A 27,841-nucleotide genomic window follows, 5' to 3' on the forward strand; every position below is an offset into this window, starting at 1 on the left:
TCCATACCTCGACCCCCGGAGCAGGGAAAGAAAGGAAGATCTATAATCCGTGTAGTAAAAGACTGAATTGATATTAAATCGCTATTATGGTGAATCATTTTAAGCAGCTTCAACTAATTTGTGCAAACCTCGATCATAGAGCACGATGAATGATGCCATGAACTCAAAGGATAAGAATTTAAAGGATGAAGTATTGCCTAACCAGAAAATAATTGATGTGGAGTTTGCATGTTCTTCCTGTGGTGGTATGGGTTTCTTCCAAGTGCTCATTTTCACCCACATTCCAATGATGTGGGATAAGTTGCTAGATTGTTAGATTAAACTACCACTGTAAATCGTCTCAAGTCTATGGGCAAGTGGTGGAATTTGGGAGATGTTAATGGGAATATGGGGCAAATATAATCAGATTAGTACCAGATTGGTGTGAATACATGCTCGGTGGCTGGTGTGAAAATGATAGGCTACAGTTTAAGAAGGAACTGCAGATACTGGAAAATCAAAGGTAGACAAAAATGCTGGAGAATCTCAACGGGTGAGGCAGCATCTATGGAGCGAAGGAAATAAGCGACGTTTTTGGTCGAGACCCTTCTTCAGACAGGCTACAGGATATGCATCCGTGCTGTATATATGGGACTCATTGCAAAGCAGTAAGTACAGGATCAACGGAAGAGCAGGAATGGGTGCTGGTTAGAATGCAGAACAGCCGTTGCTTGGGAGGGCCTGGGTCTATGTACAGTGAAAGGTTGACAGAACGCCACAGGCGATCCTTCTTCACTGTGGCTATCAGACTGTACAACTCCTTCCCCTTCTGTCATGGGGTATACTGAGACTGAGACTGATATTGACCCCCCCCCCCCCCCCCCCCCCCCCCACTTTTCACATCCCAAATCCTTATCACTCGTCACTTTAATTTCATGTATTTGGTGTTTTTCTGTTTTTATGACTGTCGGCAGATCAATTTCCCTCCTGGGATAAATAAAGTTTGATCGTATCATAACATAGGAGAGCTCTAGAATTGACAATCTTACATGTAACAAGGCACATGTAAACATTTTGGCAACAGTTGAGCAGAGACAAGAGAGTAGGCAGGTAAACTATGAAGATGGAACTAACTAAGTGCTGGAAAGATCAAGGGGTTAGAAATTCAGCTCATGATCAATAGTACTTCATGGTGACTAACTATTTGCTCACCAGGGAAGGCAATGGAGTGTCAGTGGATTTTATGGCAGATATTGAATTGCTTTTGTCTTCTCAAACATATCTTGGGGGAAATGTTTGCACTTTAATGGATGTGAAGAAGAGCAATAGATGTAGTGGAGAGTTCAGAAAGGTCAGCCCTGATGTAGAATTGGGTGGCCTTGGTATGCTTGAATTCAGACTTTAGAGATACAGCGTGCAAAGAGGCCCTTTGGCCCACCGAATGTGTGCTGACCAGCAATCACCCCGGACATTAGCACTATCCCACACACTAGGGACAATTTACGATTTGCAGAAGCCAATTAATCTACAAATCTGTACTTCTTCGGAGTGTGGGAGGAAAGCAGAGTAACCGGAGAAAACCTACAGTCACAGGAAGAACGTACAAACTCCGTACAGACAGCACCCGCACTCAGGATCAAACCCAGGTCTCTGGCACTGTAAGGTAGTAACTCAGAGCTGTGCCACTGCGCCGCCCGTGTACAGGTGGAATATGAAGTGCTTTTTTTTCGGATGAATGCATTGTGTTATAACTGAGAAGCACAAGGATATAACTCTGGATTTTTCAGGATATGGAAACAAATGAAAAAAAAAAAGACAAATAATGCATATGGTATGCTTGCCTTCATTAGTTGGAGCATTGAGTATAATAGTCAGGAAGTCATGATGTAGCTCTACGAGAGTTTGGTTAGACCGCATTTAAAGTATTGCGTGCAATTCTGGTTGCCCCATTACAGGAAGGGTGTGGAGGCTTTGGAGAGGATGCAGAAGAGGCTTACTGGAATGCTGCCTGGATTAGAGGATATTAGCTATAAGGAAATATTGGACAAACTTGGACTGTTTTCTCTGGAGTGTCAGAGGCTGAAGGGAGACCTGATAGCAGTATATCCAATTCTGGCATGTCTAGATAAGCAGATTGTCAGAACCTTTTACCCAGGATTGATTTAAGACAGGACGGCACGCATTAAGATAAGAGGAGCAAAGTTGAAAGTGCGGAACATTTAGTTTTACAGAGGGTGGTGGATGCCTGACACACATAGCCTGGGGTAGTGGTGGAAGCAGAAACTATAGTTGCATTTAAAAGGCTTTTGGATATGAATATGGATATGCAGGGAATGGAGGAATATGAATCATGTGCAGACAGATGAGATTAGTTTATCTCGCATCATGCTTCGTGCAGACACTGCGGGCTGAAGAACCTGTTCCTGCTCTGTACTATTCTATGTTCTATATTCTGCTTCACAGACTTTTAGATAGGCACATGAATCTGCAGGGATATGGATCACATACTGGCAGAGGAAATTAATTTAACCCAACATCCTGTTTGGGTCAGACGTTGTGGGTCGAAGGGCCTCCTACTGTGCTGTACTGTTTTATGTTCCAAGTTCTTAAGTGTACAACAGCAGAAATTGAATTACCACCTTAAGCTTAGTGAATACTGCCCGCACCTATCACAGGTGCCAGTTCAAACTGGATTAGTACTATTCAGTTCTTTATTGTAAACAAAAAGGTGTTGGGTCACATATCGTTCCTTATTGCAACTATTAAACACATCATGAATGCCTTCATAAATGGTAAATAACATTCATGCCACCTACTCTTGACATTTAATGGGCATCATCATTGCCGAGTCCCTCACTATCAACATTCTGGAGGCACAATGACGAGAAGCTCAAATGAACCGGCCATTATATAGATTGCAACATCTGCATCTTCTTTCTGCCTGTCACAATACTATGGCTATAAGAGCAGACTAGGGGCCAGGTGCCCGACAGTGAGCAACACTGACTTCCTGACCCTCCAAAATCTTTACATACTTTACAAAGCAGGAATAACAATGTGACGGCATGCTCTCCGCTTGCTTGGTTGAGAGCGGATGCAAAAGTGTTCAAAAACATTGGCGCTATTCTGGACAATCTAGCCTGCTTGATTCGTAACCCATCCACTTTCTTAAGCTTTCATTTCCTTCTCTGGCGTGCACATTCGCTGTGGTGTGCACCAACTACAATAGCACTATTGTTATTTGCCTAGATTACCTCAACAGCAACAAACTAATCAGTAACCTCTAGTTACTGGAAGGATAAGGGTTTCCAGTGCATAGGAACATCACCACCTGTGTGTTACACACCTTCTAGATTTTGAATTACATCACTGATCCTTCATAGAAACATAGAAAATAGGTGCAGGAGTAGGGCATTCAATATGATCATGGCTGGTCATCAAAAATCAGTACCCCGTTCCTGCTTTTTCCCCACATCCCTTGAATCCTTTAGCCTTAAAAGCTAAATCTAACACTCTCTTGAAAACATCCATTGAGTTGGCCTCCACTACCTTCTGCGGCAGGGAATTCCATAGATTCACAACTCTCTGGGTGAAAAAAAAATCCTCTTCTCAGTCCTAAATGGCCCACCCTTTATTCTTAAACTATGACCCCTGGTTCTGGACTCCCCCAACATGGGGAACATTTTTCCTGCATCTAGCTTGCCCAATTAATTAAGAATTTTATATATGTCTATAAGATCCTCTACCATCCTTCTGAATTCCAGTGAATACAAGCCCAGTCTACCCATTCTTTCCTCATATGTCAGTCCCGCCAGCCGGGAATTAACCTGGTGAACCTACGCTGCACTCCCTCAATAGCAAGAATGTCCGTCCTCAAATTAGGAGACCGAAACTGCACACAATACTGCAGGTGTGGTCTCACCAGGGCTCTGTACATCTGCAGTAGGACCTCCTTGCTCCTAAACTGGAATCCTCTTGCAATGAAGGCCAACATGCCATTAGCTTTCTTCACAGCCAGCTGTACCTGCATGCTTACTTTCAATAGGAAAGAACTACAGATGCTGGTTTAAATCAAAGGTAGACACAAATGCTGGAGTCACTCAGTGGGAAAGACAGAACCTCTGGAGAGAAGGAATGGGTGATGTTTCAGTCTGAAGAAGGGTCTTGACCCAAAACGTCCCCCATTCCTTCTCTCCATAGATGCTGCCTGTCCCGCTGAGTTACTCCAGCATTTTGTGTGCTTACTTTTAGTGACTGATGTACAAGGACACCTAGGTCTTGTTGAACATCCTCGTTTCATAATCTGACACCACTCAGATAATAATCTGCCTCCCTGTTCGTGACACCAAAGTGGATAACCACACATTTATCCATATTGTACTGCATCTGCCATGCATCTCACCCCCAACCTATCCAAGCCACCCTGCAGCCTCATAGCATCCACCTCGCAGCTCACTCCGCCACCCAGCTTTGTGTCCTCCGCAAACTTGGAGATGTTAGATTGAACTCCCTCATCTAAATCATTAATATACTGTATATTGTAAATAACTGGGGTCCCAGCACTGAGCCTTGCGGCACCCCACTAGTCACTGCTCGGTCCAACTACTGGAATTCCTTACCCAACAGAATAGTGGGTAGGACATTTAGGTTTCAAAACAACACAGAAAAAAACCCCCATCAAACTAGGTTGCTTGTGGTAAGCACGTTGAGAGATTTTAAGATTAAATCTTATGAAGAATTAGCCCCTAAATATGTGTAATTTTCTTCTTTCAACAAAGTTATCCAATGAAGTGTGATCTGGAAAGCTGATTCATTTGTATTTCGAGGTTTGACAGAACCACATCCAGACTGAAACCTCCTGTAGGGCAGGGTCGGCATCGACATGTTTTCAAAACCCGAGCGCCACCCATGCAACGTGCATCTGGTGGCAACTGGATCACAGGCCTCAGTGTACAACAATGCATGACATGATGCCTGGTGCATTGCACTGCATGTACGAATGCTTCACAGATTCTGTTTTTTATTTCAGTTCTATTCATTGTACCAAGATTTGAACCAAAGATTTGTTTCATCCATATCAGTGATTCAAAACTGGGCTGTTTTTTTGGAGTACTCCTGTTTTACCGTGTTTAGTTTAGATTAGAGATACAACATTGAAACAGCCCTTTCAGCCATGTTGACCGCCTGTTCATACTAGTTCAATATCATCCCACTTTCTTATCCACTTTCTACAGATTAGGGGCAATGTTTACAGAGGCCAATTGACTTGCAAACCTGCATATCTTTGGGATGTGGGAGGAAACCAGAACACCCAGAGTAAACCCACACAGTCACAGGGCAAACTCCACACAGACAGAACCCAAGGTCAGAATCAAACCACAGATCTCTGGCACTGTGAGGCAGCGAATCAACCAGCTGTGTCACTGTGCCGCCGTCTTCATTAGAAGTAGCAGCACCTTTTATTTACTGTTTTATCTACTAAACCAGTGCCGAAATGTGAAGCCAGAAACAACATCATCATCACATTTTAAATTAGCTCAAATATATATAGTGATAGAGACACACAAGGTGTGAAGTCCTTGATTATGCTGCTGTCCTTGCCAAGGCAGCGGGAGGTATAAATGGAATCAATGGAGTCTTATGCAGTAAGTTCCAAACTCCAACCATCCTTTGGGTGTAAGTCTTTCTTACATCCCTTCTAAACTTACTTCTCATCTTAAACTTACGCCCTTTGTGTGAAAAGGTTACCCCTCAGATTCCTATTAAATCTTTCCCCCTTCACCTTAAACCTATGTCCGCTGGTCCTCGATTCACCAATGGGCAAGAGACTCTGTGCATCTATCCCATCTATTCCTCTCATGATTTTATACACCTCTATAACATCACTCCTCATCCTCCTGTACTCCAAGGAAAGAATAGAGTCCCAGCCTACTCAACATCTAGTATGACCCTCTAGTCCTGGTAACATCCTCATATATCTTCTCTCTACCAGTTCCAGCTTGACAACATCTATCCTATAACATGGTGCCCAGATCTGAACACCAGAACAGAAATATGGTCTCACCAATGTCTTATACAACTGCAACGTGACCCAACTTTTATACTCAATACTCTGACTGATGAAGGTGAATGTGCCAAAAGCCTTTTTGACCACCCTATCTATCCGTGACTCCACCTTCGAACCATGCGCCTGCACTCCTGGATCCCTCTGCTCGACAACACTCCCCAGAACACACCTTTAGTCCTAGTCATGAAAATGATACAGCACAGAAACAAGCTGAAAACGGGTCTCAACACAAAACGTCACCCATTCCTTCTCTCCAGGGATGCATCCTGTCCTACTGAGTTACTCCAGCTCTTTGTGTCTATCTTCAATTTAAACCTGCATTACAGTTCCTTCCTACACAGAAACAAGCTCTTCAGTCCAACCTGCTTTGCCAACCAGGTTGCCTACCTCAACTAGTCCCATTTGCCTACATTTGACATATATCCCTCTAAACCTTTTCTATCCATATAACTGTCTAATTGTTTTTTAAATGTTGTAATTGTACCTGCCTCTGACAGCTTGTTCCACATATTCATTTTTTCCCTCACCTTAAAACTGTGCCCTCTACTTAGCACCCTATGCTCGAGGGAAAAATATCACAGCCTGTCCAGTCGCTCCTTTCTCATAAACTGTCCAGTTCCAGCATCATCCTAGTGAATTTTGTTTTTTTTTCCAGATCAATAACATTCTTCCCATAACCAAGAGACCAGAACTATATATATAATATTGCAAGTGTGTAAGAAGGAACTGCAGATGCTGGTTTAAACTGAAGATAGACACAAAAAGCTGGAGTAATTCAGCGGGACAGGCAGTATCTCTGGAGAGATGGAATAGGTGACGTTTCGGGTCGTGACCCTTCTTCAGACTGAAGTCTCGACTCGAATCGTCGCCCATTCCTTCTCTCCAGAGATGCTGCCTGTCCCGCTAAGTTACTCCAGCTATATGTGTCTATCTACAATACTGCAAGGATGGTTTCACCAATGTCTTGCACAGTTGTAACGTGATAACCCAACACTCATACTCATTGCCTGACCAATGAAAGCAAGCATATTAAACATCTTTTTCACCATTCAGTGTCATCATTTTCAGGGAACTATGTACTTTATACTTGACTGTACTACAATGTACAGTCCCTCTTTTCTACAGCATTCCCAAGGGTCCTGTCATTTACAGGGAAGCCATGCCCTGGCTTAACTTACCAAATGCTTTACCCAACACTTTGCTTGTTGTCAGGGTTATGACCCATCTGCCAATCCTTGGCCCACTTCTCTAGTTCATTTAGATCCTATTGTAATCATAAATAATTTTTGTTGTTGTCCACTATGGCATAAATTCTGGTGTTATTCCGCAAACTTACTAATCATGGCAACAACATTTTCATTCAAATCATTAAACAGAATGTAAACAATAATGGATTTAGCACTGATCCCTGTAACATACCACTGGTCACAGGCCTCCAATCTGTAAATTAACCCACCACTATCGCCAAGTCAATTTTGTATCTTGTTGGCTAGCGCACGTTGGATCCCTTGTGATCTAACCTTCTGGAGCAGCCTATATTGCAAGACCTTGTTGAAGGCCTTGGTAAATTCCACCATGCTGCTCTCTTCAGACCAATAAATATTAAATGAAATCAAACAGAACTCCACATAACAGATATCCTGTGAGAAGCTGAATTGAATTGATATTTATTAAATGTATTTATACATGCAAGGAATTTGCCTTGGTGCTTTGCTCACAAGCAACAACACAATATACACTAAAAAATTAAGAATAAAATATTATAATTTAAACATGTGAAGAATTAAATAAAATACCAGAGCAAAAGGAGGCTACAGACTTTTGGTTGTTGAGTAGAGCTACTGCTCGTGGGGAAAAAAGCTGTTTTTATGTCTGACTGTGGCGGCTTTGACAATCCGGAGTCATCTTCCAGAGGGAAGTGCTTCAATGAGTTTGTAGCCAGGGTGAGAGTGGTCAGGGGTGAATGCAGCTATACCCTAATTTACTGTGAAAAATCATCGACCCATAATGTAACTTTGTTTTTATCTCCACACATATGCTGCTTAACCTGTTGAGTATTTCCAGCATTTTCTGTTTAATTTCAGATTTCCAGCATCTGCTGCTATTTTTGCCATCTTGTCTTTTAATGAATGAAATTACTAACATAATCCTATATATCTCAATGGCATCAGTCACTCTCTCAAGTAATACGTCTTTCTGCCATTGAAATGGGCTCATACAATGCTGTATGGCAGCTTAACCTATGAATACAACAAATGCACACCCTTGTAGTTTAGCTTGAACATCTAAAATGTAGCTTGAATTGCAATTTGTTCATTTTACATTTAATGGAGACATACAGTCAATCATAAGGGATGGAATCAGGCCATTGAGCCTACTACATCCATACTGACTAGTGGGCTCTTCTCCATAATCCCATTATCCAGAACCAGAACCTGGTCATTGGCCTTCAATGTTTTGGCAATCCAAATGCCATTAATGACTCTGCTTCCGACCACTTTCTCTCGTGATCAATGCCAGGTGCACACCACTCTCCAGGTGAAGGAGATCCTCTTCAAATCCCCTCAAAATCTCTCACCCTTTACCCTGAATCCGTATAATCAAGTTTCATTCACCTGTGATAAGGGGAAGGTTCTTGCAGTCAATCTACACCCATATAATGTGAAATGTAGTATGATATATGATCACTGATGTTTTATGCAATTATTTAAATGTATATATTTGTAATAAAAGCAAAACAGCCACATACAATATTAGCTTCAATTCAGTCAGTCATATAACAAGATAACCTCTCCCCGAACTCTTCATCTTTCACACCTTAATGCAATCAATTTTTAAATCAAACTGACAAGTCCTGTCCCATCTCACCCCCCACCCATCCTCTTCCCAGTCTAACTTGGCAAAGCTCTGTTCAAATTAAAGATTAAAATTTAGCTTATTTAGCATTCTCTCTCTTGCTTTTGCATGTTTCCACCAACTGTTCAACAGTGGTGATCAATAAAATAAACCATAGGGGGTGGAGGAGGGATAACTCTGATGTAATTTCCAAAATGAACTAAAGGGTAGAGTGAGGTTGATGTTTGGGATACTGTTTCGCGCTTTTTTAGACAATAGACAATAGGTGCAGGAGTAGGCCATTCAGCCCTTCGGGCCAGCACCACCATTCAATGTGATCATGGCTTTAGATCTTTGTTTCCATCAACTCGTCCCTTGATCAGTAACAAGTTGCATCCATTCTTAAGCTGGAGCAGTAACATGCACGTTGTGTTGGCACACACCAACAGAATATATTATCACCATCTCGATAAACCTTGTTTCCTGTCATTTGTTCTGCTCAAATAATTCTGAATTATTAAAATGATCATGGGATTCAAATTGCATTAAAAATAAATTTATCTCAAGCTATGGAAAAATTAACCATTGTATATTGGGACTTGTATTACAATAATAACATCTAAAAATACCTATGCAGCTTGAATTTCAAGGACTACAATTTTAACCACGATCTAGAAGCAGCATTTTAAAAAGAAATGAGCCTGTAAGGCTGCAGCAAATAACAATTGCACTGTTCCGGTTCATATTTGGTGCATATACCAAATAAACACCCTGGACTTGAAACCACAAACTTGCATATATCATGAGCAAATCAATTGCTTTCTAACTGTGGATTATCATTTTATTCAGCCCAAACTGTGAAGCACATCTCAATGTTATTTGCCTCAACACACTGTTAATAAGCTCAAAGAATGATGAGAGATCAAGTCCTATGATAACCTTTTCTGCAACACCGGTTTCATAATGCAAAGGAAGAATACATTTTAGACCATTGTTGGGATATAGTTTAGTTTAATATTGTCACTTGTACCGAGGTACAATGAAAAGTTTTTATTTGCCTGCTATATAGTCAAAAAGACAAAACATGAAATACAATCTAGCTGTCCACAGATAAAGGATAAAGAATATAAAACCAATGCAGAAGGTAGTTTGCATATAGTGCCAAAGCGTTCAAGCACTTCTGCCCACTACATCTGAAATACTGCTTAAAATTGTTATTATATAAATTGTCTAGCATTGGCAGAATATATCATACCTGATATGCGAGTGGAAATGTCAACCTTCATAAAATGGCGTCTTCCTGCTATTAAATGAAACCTACGTAGTGAACTCTTCGAGAAGAAGTAGTGGTTACAAAACCATTCTTCCTGCCTCATGCAAAACCACACATACTTCTGCAAGTAAATCAGCATGTATCTGAGATAAGCAGCTGCAAACTCAGGAAGTGATGTCACCAATAGTTGTACTAAATGTAGGAAGTCAGTATTATTTCACCTTAAATATTCCGGTCCTAAACATTGCAACAACACTGTAGATCGTGTTTTGATTGAATGCTACAAGACTGTGTTAATGTAGTGCCTACGATATGTCATAACCAAGTGACAGCTATGGAAAAGAAGAAAACCATCCCACAAATGTGCTATGGGGCCACCTTAAATCCACTTCGGCAGAAAACTGAAAACTGGAATCAAGTCTCATGTTTTGCAAGTGATAATGTTGCGTACTCTTGAGTCTTGTGATTATATCTGCATCTCTGAAGGGTTTGGTTAGTAAAGCTTTTGCTTTCTTCACTGCCTTGCAGGCCACTGGCTGATGTTCACTGCAAGTTGATAAACACATGCTAATAACGTTCCCCAACCACTGCTGAAAATTTAGATTTTTTCTGAGCTGCCATGCACAAACCAAGATGATGGGCTGGTTTGGTTCATGCTTGCAACTTAAACACATCCCTTATATTGCTTAATTAGTATACAGTAAGAACATCCTTCATTGAGTTACTTGCAGACAACATTTTATCATTGTTGAAAACTTGGTATTCAAGTTATTCAAGAAAAACAAAGCATAAAGATTGCATTATATTGTATTGTAAAAATAAGGGTTAAGAGACTACTAATGAAAGTTAGTTCTTACTTTTTCCTCAAAATAATGGCATGGATCAACTTCAAACCATTTATAAGCTCCTTGTCACCTGACACATCCAGTGCATCTTTAATACTCAGTGCAAATATGGGTGACTCCAGCTCTGATATATTTTTTTTAAAGGCCCAGTACAAAGTTCAGGAACATTCATCCAATGATTTTCTGTGGAATCTGTAGCCTAGGATTCAAACCTTTATTTTAATTAGTTTCTCCTTATCTGCATAGCTTTTTCACACATTCATATTATGCTTGATAGTGTTCCATTTCATTGCTGATCAAAGCATGTTTGGCTTTTTTGATTCTTCACGTGCTGAATTAAATGTTCATTTTTCATATTAATGTATTCATGCTTTTTAAAACGGTTGCCAGTTAAAAAAAAAAAGTTCAATATATTTTAGTAATTACGAATATTTCTACATCCTTGTAGCTGTACTTCCTGTTCCCTTTTTCAACTTTATTTTGGTCCAATATAAAGTTTTTCTACTTTGCTTCACGTTTGCAACTCAAAACACAATCTATCTTTACTAGTTATAGATGCTGCCAGCCCTGGTCCACTTCCTGCTGTATTTTAGATTTTCATCATCTACTGTTTTATCTCCACTGCAATTCTATTCACTTTGATATTTATTGCAACACATGTGAGGAACTGATAGCTCTTGAAAAATGCAATGGAAATGACCACAGAAAGCAAACAGAAATGAAAGAAACATTCTGGGGAGCAACAGTTTGTTAAGGGGGCTAAATGACAGCTAGAGTTGGAGAGGGCATCGTCAAATTTGCAAAAGAGGGTGGGCCTGAAGGTGGAGCGCGAAAGCTAAAAAGTGAAACAAAGAGTGACGATGCACGAGGCTGAGAAGGATAGGAAGAAGGCCTTGGAGGTAGTGATCATAATATGATTAGTTTTAATCTGCAATTTGAGAAGGAGAATGTTAAATCAGACATGTCAGTGATGAGGTTGAACAAAGGGGACTATGAAGGCATGAGAGGGGAGCTGGCCAAGGTAGACTGGAAAGGGATCCTAGCAGGAATGACGGTGGCAGGAATTTCTGGGCATAATCCGGAAGACGCAGGATCATTTCATTCCAAAAAGGAAGAAAGATTCTTAGGGGAGTAGGAGGCAACCGTGGCTGACAAGAGAAGTTAGGGATAGAATAAAACTAAAGGAAAAATGTATAACACAGCAAAGAGTAACCGGAAGCCAGAGGATTGGAAAACTTTCATAGGACAACAGAAGGAAACAAAACGGGCAATACGGGCTGAAAAGATGAAGTACGAAGGGAAGCTGGCCAGGAATATAAAGAAGGACAGTAAAAGCTTCTTTAGATATGTTAAGGGAAATAAAGTAGCAAAGTCAAATGTGGGTCCATTGAAGGCAGACACGGGTGAAATTATTATGGGCAACAAGGAAATGGCAGAAGAGTTGGATAGGTACTTTGGATCTGTCTTCACTAAGGAAGACACAAACAATCTCCCAGATGTACTGGAGGACAGAGGATCTAAGGAGGTAGAGGAACTGAAAGAAATCTTCATTAGGCGAGAAATAGCATTGGGTAGGCTAATGGGACTGAAGGATGATAAATCCCCTGGGCCTGATGGTCTGCATCCCAGGGTCCTCAGGGAGGTGGCTCTAGGAATAGTGGACGCATTGGTGATCATTTTCCAATGTTCAATAGATTCAGGGTCAGTTCCTGTGGATTGGAGGATAGCTAATGTTATCCCACTTTTCAAGAAAGGAGTGAGAGGGAAATCGGGGAATTACAGACCAGTTAGCGGTGGGAAAGATGCTGGAGTCAATTATTAAAGAGGTAATAATGGGGCATTTGGATAGCAGTAAAGGGATTAGTCCAAGTCAACATGGATTTATGAAAGAGAAATCATGCTCGACTAATCTTCTGGAATTTTTTTCAGGATGTGACAAGTAAAATGGATGAAGGGGAGCCAGTGGATGTAGTGTATCTAGACTTTCGGAAAGCCTTCGATAAGGTCCCGCACGGGAGACTGGTGACTACAATTAGAGCGCATGGTATTGGGGTGTTGACATGGATAGAAAATTGGTTGACACACAGGAAGCAAAGAGTAGGAGTAAATGGGTCCTTTTCAGAATGGCAGGCAGTGGTGAGTGGAGTGCCGCAAGGCTCGGTGTTGGAGCCGCAACTATTTACCATATATATTAATGATTTGGAAGAGGGAATTAGGAGCAACACTAGCAAGTTTGCGGATGACACTAAGCTGGGTGATAGTGTGAACTGTGAAGAGGATGTTAGGAGGTTGCAGGGTGACCTGGACAGGTTGAGTGAGTGGGCTGATGCGTGGCAGATGCAGTATAGTATAGATAAATGCGAGGTTATCCACTTTGGCGGCAAAAACAAGGGGGCAGATTATTATCTCAATGGGGTTAGGTTAGGTAAGGGGGATGTGCAGCGAGACCTGGGTGTCCTTGTACACCGGTCACTGAGAGTTGGCTTACAGGTACAGCAGGCAGTGAAGAAAGCTAATGGAATGTTGGCCTTCATAACAAGAGGATTTCAATATAGGAGTAAGGGGGTTCTTCTGCAGTTGTATAGGGCTCTGGTGAGACCACATCTGGCATATTGTGTGCAGTTTTCGTCTCCTAATTTGAGGAAGGACATCCTTGTGATTGAGGCAGTGCAGCGTAGGTTCACGAGGTTGTTCCCTGGGATGGCGGGACTGTCATATCAGGAAAGATTGAAAAGACTAGGCTTGTATTCACTGGAGTTTAGAAGGATGAGGGGATGTCTTATAGAAACATATAAAATTATAAAAGGACTGGACAAGCTAAATGCGGAAAAAATGTTCCCAATGTTGGGCGAGTCCAGAACAATGTTGGCCAGTCTTAGAATAAAGGGGAGGTCATTTAAGACTGAGGTGAGAAAAAATGTTTTCACCCTGAGAGTTGTGAATTTATGGAATTCCCTGCCACAGAGGGCAGTGGAGGCCAAATGACTGGATGGATTTAAGAGAGAGTTGGATAGAGCTCTAGGGGCTAGTGGAGTCAAGGGATATGGGGAGAAGGCAGGCACGGGTTACTGATTGGGGACGATCAGCCATGATCACAATGAATGGCGGTGCTGGCTCGAAGGGCCGAATGGCCTCCTCCTGCACCTGTTTTCTATGTTTCTATGATTTGTTTAATGAGATCAACCAGCCAGAGGTCCGGGCTGGAATAAAGATTTTCTAACAAATTCCTTTTGAGAGCACTTCTCTCTGCTTGTAGGTTATTTTTTCTCCTCTGGGTTTTGTAAACTTTCCAGTCTCACAAGAGGGGAAACACTGTGGGAATCTCCAACCTATGAAAGTCATACAGGGCGGCACCTCATCTGTGTCAATGAACCTGGGTATGGATTCAGTCACAGGGGAACAAACCCTGTCTTAGGCTAGAGACCTCACAGTGAGAGCAAGAGCAAGTTGCCAAGATGACCATCAAGGTGACAACTGCTAAGCAACAGTTAGGAGTCAGCCCATGACAAAACGTAATGCAAATGTAAAGCCTCATGGCAGCTTGCATTTCAGCAGCATTTTATTTCAATGAAAAGAGAGCACAAAAAAAACTTTGACCAAACCAATTCAATGTTTGGAGATGATGAGGCAATAGATGCCAGAATCTAGAGCAAAAAGCAAACTGGTGATGGAACTCGGTGGGCCAAGTAATATTTCTGGGGGAGAGGAATCATTAATACTTCGGGTTGAGACTTTGCATCCAGATTAAGGGACTTGTGTAAAATGTAAATCAATGGCCAGGTTACAGGTAGTTTCAGAAACAAGGATCAGAGCTCTAGGGGCTAGTGTAGTCAAGGGATATGGGGAGAAGGCAGGCACGGGATATTGATAGGGCACGATCAGCCATGATCACAATGAATGGCGGTGCTGGCTCGAAGGAACGAATGGCCTCCTCCAGCTCTTTGAAAGATCCATAACTTTAGTCACAGGATCCCACTCTTCCACAAAATTCCTAATGTCTCCACCTCTCAAATGCCCTTTTGATAGTTCCCATGAAATTTACTTCTACCACCTCTTTCACCAACACAGCCAGACAATATCAGCAAAGGATAGTTTCACCAGCACCACATTTAGAAAATTAAAAACAAATTGCAGGAAGCCAAAATAAAAAAAAATATTGGCAACGTTTAAGAAGCATTTAGACAGGTTTGCTTGAGAGGACTTTGAGACTAAAGAAAACTTTGCTGGGAGGTGGTGGGGCAAAGCCTGCTAGGTTGTGAGCCAACACTTGGAGCATTGTGTGCAGCTCTGGTCACCATGGTTTAAGAAGGATGTGATTAAGCTAGAGAGGGTGCAGAAAAGATACACACGTATGTTGCCGAGACTGGAGGACTTGAATAACATGAAGAGGTTGCGACTGTTTTCCTTATGTGAGGGAGGCTGAGGGGTCACCATGGGAGACATAAATAAGATGGATGGTCACATTCTTTTTCCCGGGGAGAGAAGTCTAAAACTATGTGGCATAGATCAAAAATGCGAGGAAAAATAATTAAAAGTTATCTGAGGGGGCGTTTTTTGTTTTCAACCAGTGACAGATACATGGATTGAGCTGCCAGAGTAGCTGATACAGACAGATACAATTATAACTTTTAAAACGGTTAATGTATAGAAACATGGCGGGTTCATGTATAGAAAAGGTTTAGAGGGATGTGGGCGACAAGCGGACAAATGGGATCAGCCCAAAAAGACAGCATGGTTGAAATGGGCTAAAGGCCCTGTTTCTGTGCCTTAACTCTACGACCAAATCTCTATTTTTTCCTGGCACATTAATGGCAAACACAAATGTCTCATTGCCAATTGTTTCCCCACGCAGTTAAATTTAATTGGTGGAACAGCTCTTCTTATTTCGCTTGGGCAGCTTACAACACAGTGGTAATAATATTGATTTCTGTAACAAGTAATCCCGGCACTCCGTCTCTCCCTTACCCTAGTTCTCAGACTAGTTTCACTGTCCTCATGCTTAATTTTACTGATTGTTTGCCTCATTGTCACCTTCCCCTCAGCTATCAATGAACCATTCTACTTTTCCTTGAGCACCATCTGCTTTGATCTGCCGTTTTCACACCTTACCCTTCCATATCTCTAGTCTCTCTCTCCTCTGACTCTCAGTCTGAAGAAAGGTCTCGACCCAAAATGTCACCCATTCTTTTTCTCCAGAGATGATGCTTGTCCCGTTGAGTTGGTCCAGCATTTTGTGTCTATGTCTGTGGATTTAGCCAACGGTTAAAAGCTTTTGCTGAGCACATTGAAATTTGATTCGAGCTGCCAAATGCTGCGCAAATTGTCAACCTGTAGTATTAAGAAGTTGTTTGCAGCTCGCTCTAATTTACATTTTCCAGTGGATGCCAAACTCTATAAATTATGAATTTTCCAATATCAAGTAGCTCACACTTCTAAGGTGTTCTTTCCCACTCCTACTGGTCCACCTGGCCACTCTCAACCTTGATTCACTTTTACCATTACCCGACCCCCTCTCCCCACCCATTCCCTGGCACCGGTACCCTCCCAAACACGGTTCCATCTGGTTGTCATTAACACACACACCTATTCACGTAGGTTTCTCCCTTGTCTATCCTCTCCCCCATCTGGTTCCATCTGCACGTACATTCCTTGTTTTCTTCCACATTACTGTCGGTAGACCACGTGCTAGTTTTCATTGGTGTGTCAGTAATCAACAGAGTCAGCAGCTTCAAATTCCAGGATGTTAACATTGCAGGTGACCTGTCAAGGGCCCAGCACAGAGATATAATCACCAAGAAAGCATGCCAGCATCTCTACTTTCTTAGAAATTTTAAGATTCAACAAGTCAGCAAATATTCTAACAAAACTGATGTACTTACTGTACAACGTATCCCAACTAGTTGCGCCTGTAGATCACCGTACCTCTGCATAAGACAATAAACTTGATTTGACGAACATCCAGCCTCTATCTCTACTTTCCCCTATCCCTCCTCATCTGGTTCCAACGCTCCATTTTTTTTCTTATCAGTTTTCACCTATCCCCTACCAGCCCGTCTCACAGCTTACCCTCCCTCGCCCCTACCTGGCTCCATCTGCTTCTCAACCCCTACCTCGCCTGGTTTCACCATTCGCCTATCAGGCTCTGTCTCACCTCTCCCTCTCACCTTTCACCTCTTTACGCTGCCTATCTTCCCTCCACACTCTCAGTCCTGTTGCAGGGTCATGACCCGAAACCTCAACCATCCCTTTGCCTTCATAGATGCTGCTCAGCCTGTTGAGTTCCTCCAACAGTTTGTTATTTGCTCTGGATTCCAGCATCCGCAATCTTTGGTGTCTCTATACCTAACCGCTTTACTATTGCCATAAGATAAGAGAGACAATGACTGGATCACACTTCACAAGGCCTGCTGCCCCCTTGCCCCACTTATGTGGGCAACTCTGTTGCATTTAGCTTTTGCAATGGTAATAAGGGAACCTGATGCTTTTTACAATAATGTCACAGATTTTCTGTGGAACCAAATATAGTTTGGAGTGCAGCCCATTGTGAGAAACTGTAGAACCTGCAAGGCCTCATAGAGGAGACTTGGGTACATTTATATAAAGGATGTGTAGGAAGTCTGAAGAAGGGTTGACCCAAAACATTACCCATTCTTTCTCTCCAGAGATGCCTCCTGTCCCGCTGAGTTACTCCAGCTTTTTGTGTCTATCTTACATTTATATACTTTTCTTCCAAGTACTCAGCACAATGTTATTTTCATTCTCATGCACAAAAGAGGCAAGCCAAGTCTTTCATGTATGCCACCTGCTGTACTACAATAAAGAAACGGTGCCAAAGGTGATATTTATTTTCCTACCTCATCAACCTTGCTCTAGCCGAGCGAAGTCCTATTGCATTGATAAGCTAACAACAAACCTGAATAATCTTTGTTTATTTAAATACCCAAGGCTTACAATGACTCCCTAATGATACAGTTGTGATCCATAATAGGCTCATTGTGCTCCAGCATGCTAGGTTGCTAATTTGATATTTTGAAGAGTTTTCACTGTTTAGCTGCTGATAGAGAAAGGCATTATTTAAACAGTCAGTGTCCTTCAAAAAAAAAATGAGGATTAACTTAGATAATTAATTTAAAATAAATTAAGACACAAACCGCTGGAGTAATACAGTGGGTCAGGTAGCATCTCTAGACAACATGGAGAAGTGGTGTTTTGGGATCAGGACCCTTCTTCAGACTTGCTTATAAATATTTTTTTTCCTCCAGGATACTGCCTTGTGGGATTATTTCTGTTTGAATCCAGATATAATCCCAGGTAAAGTCAAAGAGCCAATTCCATCCTCCCCTTTTCCTTTCCCCCCTCCAACCTCTCCCCACAACAGAACATTGTAGTCATAAATACAGATCAGATCAGTGTATATATACACATCAGTAAACAAATAAAGTGCAACAAGTTGTTATAATTCATAGTTTGTTTGAAGTTGTGTTTAATAGTCTGATAGCTGTGGGGAAGAAGCTGTCCCTGAATCTGGATGTTGCAGATTTCAGGCTCCTGTACCTTCTACCCGATGGCAGCGGAGAGATGAGTGTGTGGCCATGATGGTGTGGGTCCTTGATGATGCTGGCAGTCTTTTTGAGGCAGCGACTGCGATAGATCCCTTCGATGGTGGTGAGGTCAGAACCGATGATGAACTGGGCAGCGGTTACAACCTTTTGCAGCCTTTTCTACTCCTGGAAGCTCTGGTTATCCTCTGAATCCTCTCCAGTAACTTACCTTCCATAGACACCAGGCTTACTGATCTATAGTTCCCAGAGTTTTCTTTACAGTCCCTCTTAAATCAAGGCACAACATTATCCACTCCCCACCTTACCCGTGCCCAATGATGATTTGTGTATCTCATCCATGGCCACTGCAATTTCTTCTCTTATATATACCTGATCGGATTCTGGACATTTATCCATCTTCATACTTTTTTAACATGTACACCATCTCCTTTGCTCTAATGTGACATCCCTATCAACTTTCCCAAGTTCCTTGGACAGTATGTCTCTCTCAGCGTTAAAAACATAGGAGAAACATTCATTGAAGACCTTGCCGCTCCACACATAAATGTCAACTTTGGTTTCTGAGGTTCCAATTCTCTCTCTGGTTACCCTTGTTCTCTTAATATACTTAGACAATCTATTTGGATCCTGCTTAATCTTATCTGCCAGAGCTATCTCATGCCTTTTTTCCTCTCTTGATTTCCTTGATCCTCAATCCCCTATTTTCTGTCCCCTATAAGCATGTTCCTCAATCCCCAATTTTCCTGCATGAATGCATTTGATTCCAGCTGCGCTCATTCCACCAATGTTCTTCCTTTTCCCTGCACTAAGCCTTAATATCTTTCTTTATCCAAGGTGCCTTTCTCCTGCCTGCCCCGTCCTGTCCTGCCCTGCCCTTCACTCAAACAGAAACATGCATGCTTTGGACTGCCACTGTTGTACTTTCAAATATCTTGACTCAGATAGCAACAGAGCAGGTATCTCACCCAAGTGAACACAGTAATAGTGTAAATATGTATGATGAATGTTTGCATAATTGTTATCATGGGAAAAGATATAATCTAAGTCACATTCACACCTGATTTCCATCCACACTAATTTTCCACAGGGTCACTCAAATGTCATCCCATTCATTTTCCTTTTCTTCAGATAAGGGTATCGTCAACATTTATAGCACCCCTATTGCCTGTTGCTTTGAAGCGGCTAACTAAGATCGGGGTGCCTTTATTTAAAGTTAATTTATCTACATTTATTAATCAGATATGCACATGGTTATCATATGTAGCAAGGACAAATGGAACAACTGTCTACACCTTCTCCAGAACCAGCGTAAAGCTAAATTCATTAGTTGTTAAACTGATACTGAGGAGAAACAAGAATTTACCCTTGATTGCCCGTGGACATGGTCTGAAGCATGAACAACCCAAAACAGATTTGACCATTCCTTCAACAGATGCTGCCTAACTTGCTAAGTTCCTCCAGCACATTATTTTATGTCTATGGGCATGTCCACTTTACCCTAGTATATGCGATGTGTAATTGATGGTAAATAGAAATACAGGCAGAGAGAATCAAAAGGCAAAAGAAACAGAATGAAAGACAGAGGGAGAGCAAGGTAGAATGTATTACAGGCAGAGACAGAAAGTAGGGTTGATGTAAAGAATATTGATTTAAAAATAATATTGAGCTGTGGACAACACTTGAAAGGCTCCTCTTAATGCTGAGGCATGGTTGAGATTGGTGAATGTCTTAACATGGTAGGGAGGCTTGTTTTGTACTATGAACCAGAGTGCAATACTGCCCAGAGTCTTTCATCGGGTCAGTAAAGGGTCTGTCCCACTTGCAAGCGATTGCGTGCGTTTGGCGCGACCAACCGGAAGCGGAGTTCGCGCTACGTTCGTGCTAAGTTCGCGCGTGACGTCATTTACGTCATGCTTACAAATCAGCTTGGCAGGAGGCGGGCCGACTGAATTTGGGTGACGCATGGCATCGGGCGGTGACATCATCACGCAACGCCACGCCGGGCGGTGACATCATCACGTAACGCCATGTGCTAGGTGTACACCATCAAGACGCTGCGTATGCCGTCATGATGCTGCGTACGACGTCAAGACGCTGCGTACGACCACAATGCGCCTGCGTGCATATGCGGGCCGTTGGCGCGCAAAGATTTCGGTCACTGCAGGAATTTCGGGACCAGCCCCGCACAACTCCATACCCCTCCGCGCTTCTAAGTGGGGTCAGCCCCGCGCGGCCATATGGTGCCCGTACGCCTCAAGCGACCACGAGGTTGTGTAATTTGCCAGTCAAGGTCGCGTAAGTGGGACAGGCCCTTAAGTCAAAAGGGAGTACTGGACCGACTGGAATAATGAAGGAGGTCCGTGTTTCAGTGACTCTGAAAATGATAAAGGTTGCAGTAGGGTGACCAATCACCAATTGGCAAAGGCAGGCCCTTGCCATCAGATTCAGATTCACCTTCTGCCACTTGCTCTCCCAAGCAGAAAAAGTCGCTCACAGATTTTGTCTGCTCAGTGTGCATTTCGAGGATTTTGATGAAATAAAAATGAAAGAACAGTGATACTGTAAATGCCCAAGTCAAGATAATGAGTTGTGAAGTCTGGCATTTGGAGATAATGACAACCTTGTTTTAATGGCCACGAAAATGCTCCAGGAATACAACCAGCTCAACGAGTTACTGCAGTGTACCTTGGACTACAGTGAAGGGATTGTTGCCAAGAACATCTGCTCCCTCAGCTTCTCAATGATATCCGTGTTCCACCACTGGTTTCACTGCTGAGCACAGCAGTAGAGGGAAGCTTAGACACGTTGACATCAGATTCTCAGCTCATGTTCGTGCTGTCTCAATGCGGTGCTTGCAGCTAAGCTGACCAACAGGAAGATATAACCAACATTTGGACCCAAAGTCCCTAGCCTGAAGTGAGCACCAGCCATGAATCATATTCTTGACTTGAGCATAGACGTTGACAGAAATGTTTTGATAGGTCAGAGGACAGTCAAAGTATTGAGACTCTGTGCAGTTCTGGCTGATGGACCAAAATAGCTAGTTCATTATATCCTCTGGTCAAAGGACACCCACCTGCCCCTGCCTAACTGTATCTCTGCCCCTCAATAATACGGTGATTGCAGATAAGGCGGCTGGACCTTTTCATGAGATGACCATTCCTTGGTATTAAAATTATATCAGTTTTACATGCAATTCATCACTACCTTTTCTGAATCATGGTGGGGGTATCCATCATCCATTCAATCATGGTGGGGATTATCCATCATCCGATTATCCATTCAAACCAGTTTTATGTTGTCCTTCTTTTGCATCCACTCCCAACACATTAGGGGCAATTTACAGAGGCCCAGTAACCTACAAATCCGCATGTCTTTGGGATGTGGGAGAAAACCTGGACCACCTGGCGGAAACCCACGCGATCACGGGGAGTACGTACAAACTGCACACCTACAGCACCTGAGGTCAGGATAGAACCAGAGTCCCTGGCGCTGTGAGGCAGCAGCTCTACCAACTGTAACCGTGCTGCCCATTGGCTGCTGCTAACTCAGTGCTAAACCAAAAGAAAGTGAGTTTATGTCGACATGCTCTTGTTACATTATATGGAGTGAAATTTAATACATCATCCAATGAACAATAAACCTCAACTAACCCCACCATTCATTTCATTCCATTCATTGCATTTGTATAATACCATTACATAACTAAGGCTCCCCGAGTCCTTTTAGCACAACAAAGATCAAACAAAATCTAACAGCAGGTCAGATGAAGGAATAATATGAAAAGCATTAACACGTTCTCCCTGAGGCCATGTGGATTTCCTCTGGGTGCTTCGGTTTCCTCCCACATCCCAAAGACATGCAGGTTGGTAAGTTTTAAGCAGTGCCTTAAATGGAGATGGATAGAGGAGCAGAATTATTTTGGGAGGGACTTGCAGAGCAGGGATATACAAGATGCCAGAATTAGAGAAACAAAGATCTGGACAGGGGACAGAGAGAAGTCAGAAATGAAAAGAAGTAACAAAGGTCTTCAACGGAGTTTAATGATGAGATCTGTTAAGAAATAGTCCCTTACATTATCCTCATTTGAAATTCTCCAAAGATTGCAAACGCTCTACTTTTCTCTCCTCCTTAAAACCCACATCATTGCCCAACCATTTTGGTCAGCTGCTTTAAATCTTACATCACATTTTGTTTAATAACACATTAGTTTAGTTTAGAGATATCACATGGAAACAGGCCCTTTGGCCCATCGAGTCCGCGCCAACCAGCGATTCCCACACACTAATATTAACCTACACACACTAGTGAGAAATTATAATACAAGATACAAGATACAAGATACATTTAATTGTCATTTGGACCCCTTGAGGTCCAAACGAAATGCCGTTTCTGCAGCCATACATTACAAACACATAGACCCAAGACACAACATAATTTACATAAACATCCATCACATCGCTGTGATGGAAGGCCAAATAAACTTATCTCTCCACTGCACTCTCCCCCCCCCCCATGTCAGAGTCAAAGTCAAAGCCCCCGGCTGGCGATGGCGATTGTCCCGCGGCCATTAAAGCCACGCCGGGTGGTGCGAGGTCGCACACCGGGTCTTGGTGTTAGAGCCCCCGGCGTGCGCTCGCAGAGTCCCGCGGCCATTCCAAGCCGCACGGGGCAGTGATGTAGGCCCCGCTCCAGGAGCTCTTCAACCCCGCAACTCGGGCGGGGGAAGTCGCCGTTGCGAGAGCCCTGAAAAGCGGTCTCCCTCCAGGGACCCGCGGGCTCCCGGTGCCGCCGTCCACAGACCTGCCGTTGGAGCCTCCGACTCTCCGGTCGGGCCGCAGCAGCAGCAGCAGCAGCGCTCCTCCACCGCTCCACCCGCTCCGGACTCGGCCAGCCCCGCGACGGTGACGGTGAGTCGTAGCACCAGAGTCCCCGGTCTCTTCCTGTTGGAGGCCGCTCCTCGTTGCGGCCCCAACGACAACGGAAACCCGACGAGAAAAGGTCGGGTCTCCCGTGCAGGGAGAGATTTAAAAAGTGTCCCACCCCACCCCCCCCCCCCCCCCACACACACACACCAACAAAAAATAACAAAAACTACATAGAAACACAGACAGAAAATAATAAAACGCGGACAGACTGCAGAGGCCGCTGCTGACCAGAGTCGCGCCGCCCATATTTTACCAAGCCAATTAACGGACAACCCTGTATGTCTTTGGAATGCGAGCGGAAACCGGTGATCCTGGAGGAAACCCACGCAGGTCACGGGGAGAATGTACAAACTCCGTATAGACAGCATCTGTTGTCAGGATCAAACCCGGGTCTCTGGTGCCCTAAGGCAGCAACCCTACTGCTGCAACACTGTGCCGCTCAGATGCATCCTGAGGTGTTTTTCCATGTTCAAACCTCCTCGTAAATCCAAGTTGCTCAACAACATGTTGCTATTGCTGAGATATGGTTAAACAAGACACTAGTACACACCATAAAACAGAGGCAATCTGGGCACAGGCAAGCTATGGAATCAATTACAATATGCAAAAATATCCTCAGTCCTTTATATCCATTTAACAATTCCTGACCCCAAGCACATATTAGTTTGCTACAAGGGATCCATCCTGCTGACATGCCAGATTAAGCAGCATTTACTCAATTTATCACAATGTTCTAGTGTCCTAAGTACATGTTCATTTGCTTCATCAATTACTTTCCTTTCATGGGGTCAGAAATTGGAACGTTTGCTGATAATTGTACAATGTCCAAATCTATCCAGAACTCATCAGAAAAAAATAAGATGCTCGTACTTGTTTGTGGTAAGATCTATATTACATTCAGGCTAAGAACTTCCAAGAAACATTCATATGTAAATGCCAGACAATGACCACCTTCAACAGAAAATGTCTTAACCATTTATCCTTGATATTCAATCATGTTACCATTGCCAACTCCTCCATCATTTAGATCCTGGAGGACATCATTGCACAGAACTAAATGCAACCATGTACTAAATATCTAAAGACATCCAGCTATATGCAAGTTGGAATAGGAGGCAAGACTTCTCATTTGATGGATTTGCACATATCTAAACACACACAAGAATCTTATCACAGCCGTTCAGATAATGGAAATTCGCTCTTACAGAATTCACAAATCACTACCCAAACATTTGAGTGCCAAACTAAATTTGTAATACAGATTATTTTCTTGGATGGGTTCTTGATTAGTAAGGGTGTCAAAGATTACAGTGGAAAGGCAGGAGAATGGAATTGAGATGAGAAAAAAAGATCAACCATGATCGAACGACTGAGCAGACTCGATAGGCCTAACGGCCCAATTCTGCTCCTCTGTCCTATGGTCTTATGACTCTTCCTCCACTATATCCCAGTAGGACATCCCACATCACAGCACAGCCATTTCTGCTCATGTCAACTTTGCTCCTTCTAACAGTCAATCACCTTCAACCTACCTCCTCTGGTCGTGAACCAATTGAGAAGAGGTTCTCTCCATGTTCTCTGTAAAGCCCTTTCAGAATTTTAGAAACCCGAATCTTTCAACATTCTCAGTTCAGTTTTGTTTATTGTCACGTGTACCCAGGTAAAGTGAAAGTTTTTTTGTTGCGTACTATTCAGTCAGCAGAAAAACAATACACGATTAATATATTTTCTGCGCCCTCTACTTCAGAATTGTTTGGGAATCCTCTGCACCCTGTCTAAGCCTTCACGTTCCGAATATTGGTGCCTACAAATGGGCATGATACTCCTGTTTTGGTCAACCAATGTATTGGAAAATCTTCATGATTTCTTTACACCCGTACTATTTTCCTCTATAAATAGAGGAAAATAGTATGGGTGTAAAGAAATCATGAAGATTTTCCAAGATTCCCAAAGTCCAGGACCCCATTTACTTTTTTCATATCATATTAGGTCATAAGGTCATAATGAATAGGAGTAGAATTAGGCCATTTGGTCCATCAAGTCTACTCTGCCATTCAATCATGGCTGATCCATCTCTACCTCCTAACCCCATTCTCCTCCCCATAACCTCAGTTTGTCCTGTCACTTTCAATGACTTGTGCCTAAATACCCCTGGATCATTCTATTATTCTAACCCTTTTAGAATTGTGGCCTCTATTATATATTGCCGCTCCACATTCTGCCCGGAAATGTCACACTTTATAGTTTTCTGCTTTAAATTGAATTTGCCAACTATCTGTCCACTTCCCACAGCCTGTTGATATCAGCTGAATTCTATTTACGATTTTCTTCACAGATCAATATACAAAAACTGTTTTGTTTTACAAATGGCCTTGGAGTTTTTTATTTCAGAGGTTCGGGTGATTTATGTTTCTTTGAAAGTTTTGTTGACATTAGTCTGGCAAAATGCTAAAATGGTGAGCTTCCATAATTGTACTTCTGCTATAAGCTGGGCCTAATATATACAGAAGAGGGATAGGTAGCTTCCATTTTTCAAATCTACGGAAGAAATTAGAATTCCAGATTTTCTTCAGGGTTTGAACATTGATGTTCTGTGGAATTCTCTGCCACAGAAGGTAGTTGAGGCCAGTTCATTGGCTATATTTAAGAGGGAGTTAGATGTGGCCCTTGTGGCTAAAGGGATCAGGGGGTATGGAGAGAAGGCAGGTACAGGATCCTGAGTTGGATGATCAGCCATGATCATATTGAATGGCGGTGCAGGCTCGAAGGGCCAAATGGCCTACTCCTGCACCTATTTTCTATGTTTCTATGAATGCCTTCATAAATGGTAAATAACATTCATGCCACCTACTCTTGACATTTAATGGGCATCATCATCGCCGAGTCCCTCACTATCAACATTCTGGAGGCACAATGACGAGAAGCTCAAATGAACCGGCCATTGCAGATTGCAACATCTGCACCTTCTTTCTGCCTGTCACAATACTATGGCTATAAGAGCAGACTAGGGGCCAGGTGCCCGACGGTGAGCAACACGGACTTCCTGATCCTCCAAAATCTTTACATACTTTACAAAGCAGGAATAACAATGTGACGGCATACTCTCCGCTTGCTTGGTTGAGAGCTGATGCAAAAATGTTCAAAAACATTGGCGCTATTCTGGACAAATTAGCCTGCTTGATTCGTAACCCATCCACTTTCTTAAGCTTTCATTTCCTTCTCTGGTGTACACATTCGCTGTAGTGTGCACCAACTACAATAGCACTATTGTTATTTGCCTAGATTACCTCAACAGCAACAAACTAATCAGTAACCTCGAGTTACTGGAAGGATAAGGGTTTCCAGTGCATAGGAACATCACCACCTGTGTGTTACACACCTTCTAGATTTTGAATTACATCACTGATCCTTCATAGAAACATAGAAAACAGGTGCAGGAGTAGGCCATTTGGCCCTTCGAGCCAGCACCGCCATTCAATATGATCATGGCTGGTCATCAAAAATCAGTACCCCGTTCCTGCTTTTTTCCCATATCCCTTCTGACTTTTACATTGTTGAGTACACTAATAAGATTGGCAATAATTGTCTATATAAACAGCTATGCACATAATGAGTGTTCAAATCAAAAATAGATAATGGTAGAGGAAAATCCTGTACTTACTATCTGAAATGAGAGAGTGCCACAGCTACTTGTATGGCGTTGATAATTTGTGACTGGCTGGTTTGTCTGCTGGAAACATTGTCTCCTAATTTCAGCTGAGGAATACCTGCAATAAAAAGATTACTATGTTAAAATTTAGAAGTAGACAGAGTAGAATACCATGCAATTAGCATTGTTGTTTTACATGACAGTTCTTCAGAGCATCATCAGAAACCCACAACACCCTGGCCGCACACTCATTTCACCCCTGCCATCGGGAAGTAGGTACAGGAACCTGAAAACTGTAACCTCCAGGTTCAGCTTCTTCCCTTCAGTCATCAGGCTATTAAATACAACAACCTCCATTAAGCTCTGAACTACATAGTAGGTATGTTACAAAACCTACCTGAATCGTGGCTGAGCATCTGCCCCACCCCTTGTGTGTGATTTTGGCGCTGTTTAGAGGGGGCGGGTTTAAAACGCGATTTTTACTAGGCTGTTGCAATCGAAAATGTTCAGCCTAGTAAATCATTAACGGAAAATCGCTGAAAGACCCCGTCGCAAAAGGTATTATTAGTTTTTATGGCCTTGTAAAATAGTTAGAGTAGTTTAAAAATCACTCTCTAAACTCACAACCTCTCGCAGCCCCAGGGTTTTATAAAGCAAACAATTAAAGGTATGTACCTTATTTTTACATTAAATGGGGCATGTA

General features: G+C 42.6%; 1 protein-coding gene across 1 annotated transcript in view; it reads right to left on the bottom strand.

Annotated features, from left to right (window-relative positions):
- dock8 (dedicator of cytokinesis 8) overlaps window positions 1–27,841 on the bottom strand; it is a 192,763-nt gene that overhangs the window by 137,813 nt on the left and 27,109 nt on the right. Inside the window, 1 exon segment of the mRNA XM_055632820.1 lies at window positions 27,151–27,256. Within this exon segment, the coding sequence (XP_055488795.1) occupies window positions 27,151–27,256 (106 nt within the window).

The sequence above is a fragment of the Leucoraja erinacea genome, chromosome 3, assembly GCF_028641065.1.
Source record: "Leucoraja erinacea ecotype New England chromosome 3, Leri_hhj_1, whole genome shotgun sequence".
NCBI lineage: Eukaryota > Metazoa > Chordata > Chondrichthyes > Rajiformes > Rajidae > Leucoraja > Leucoraja erinaceus.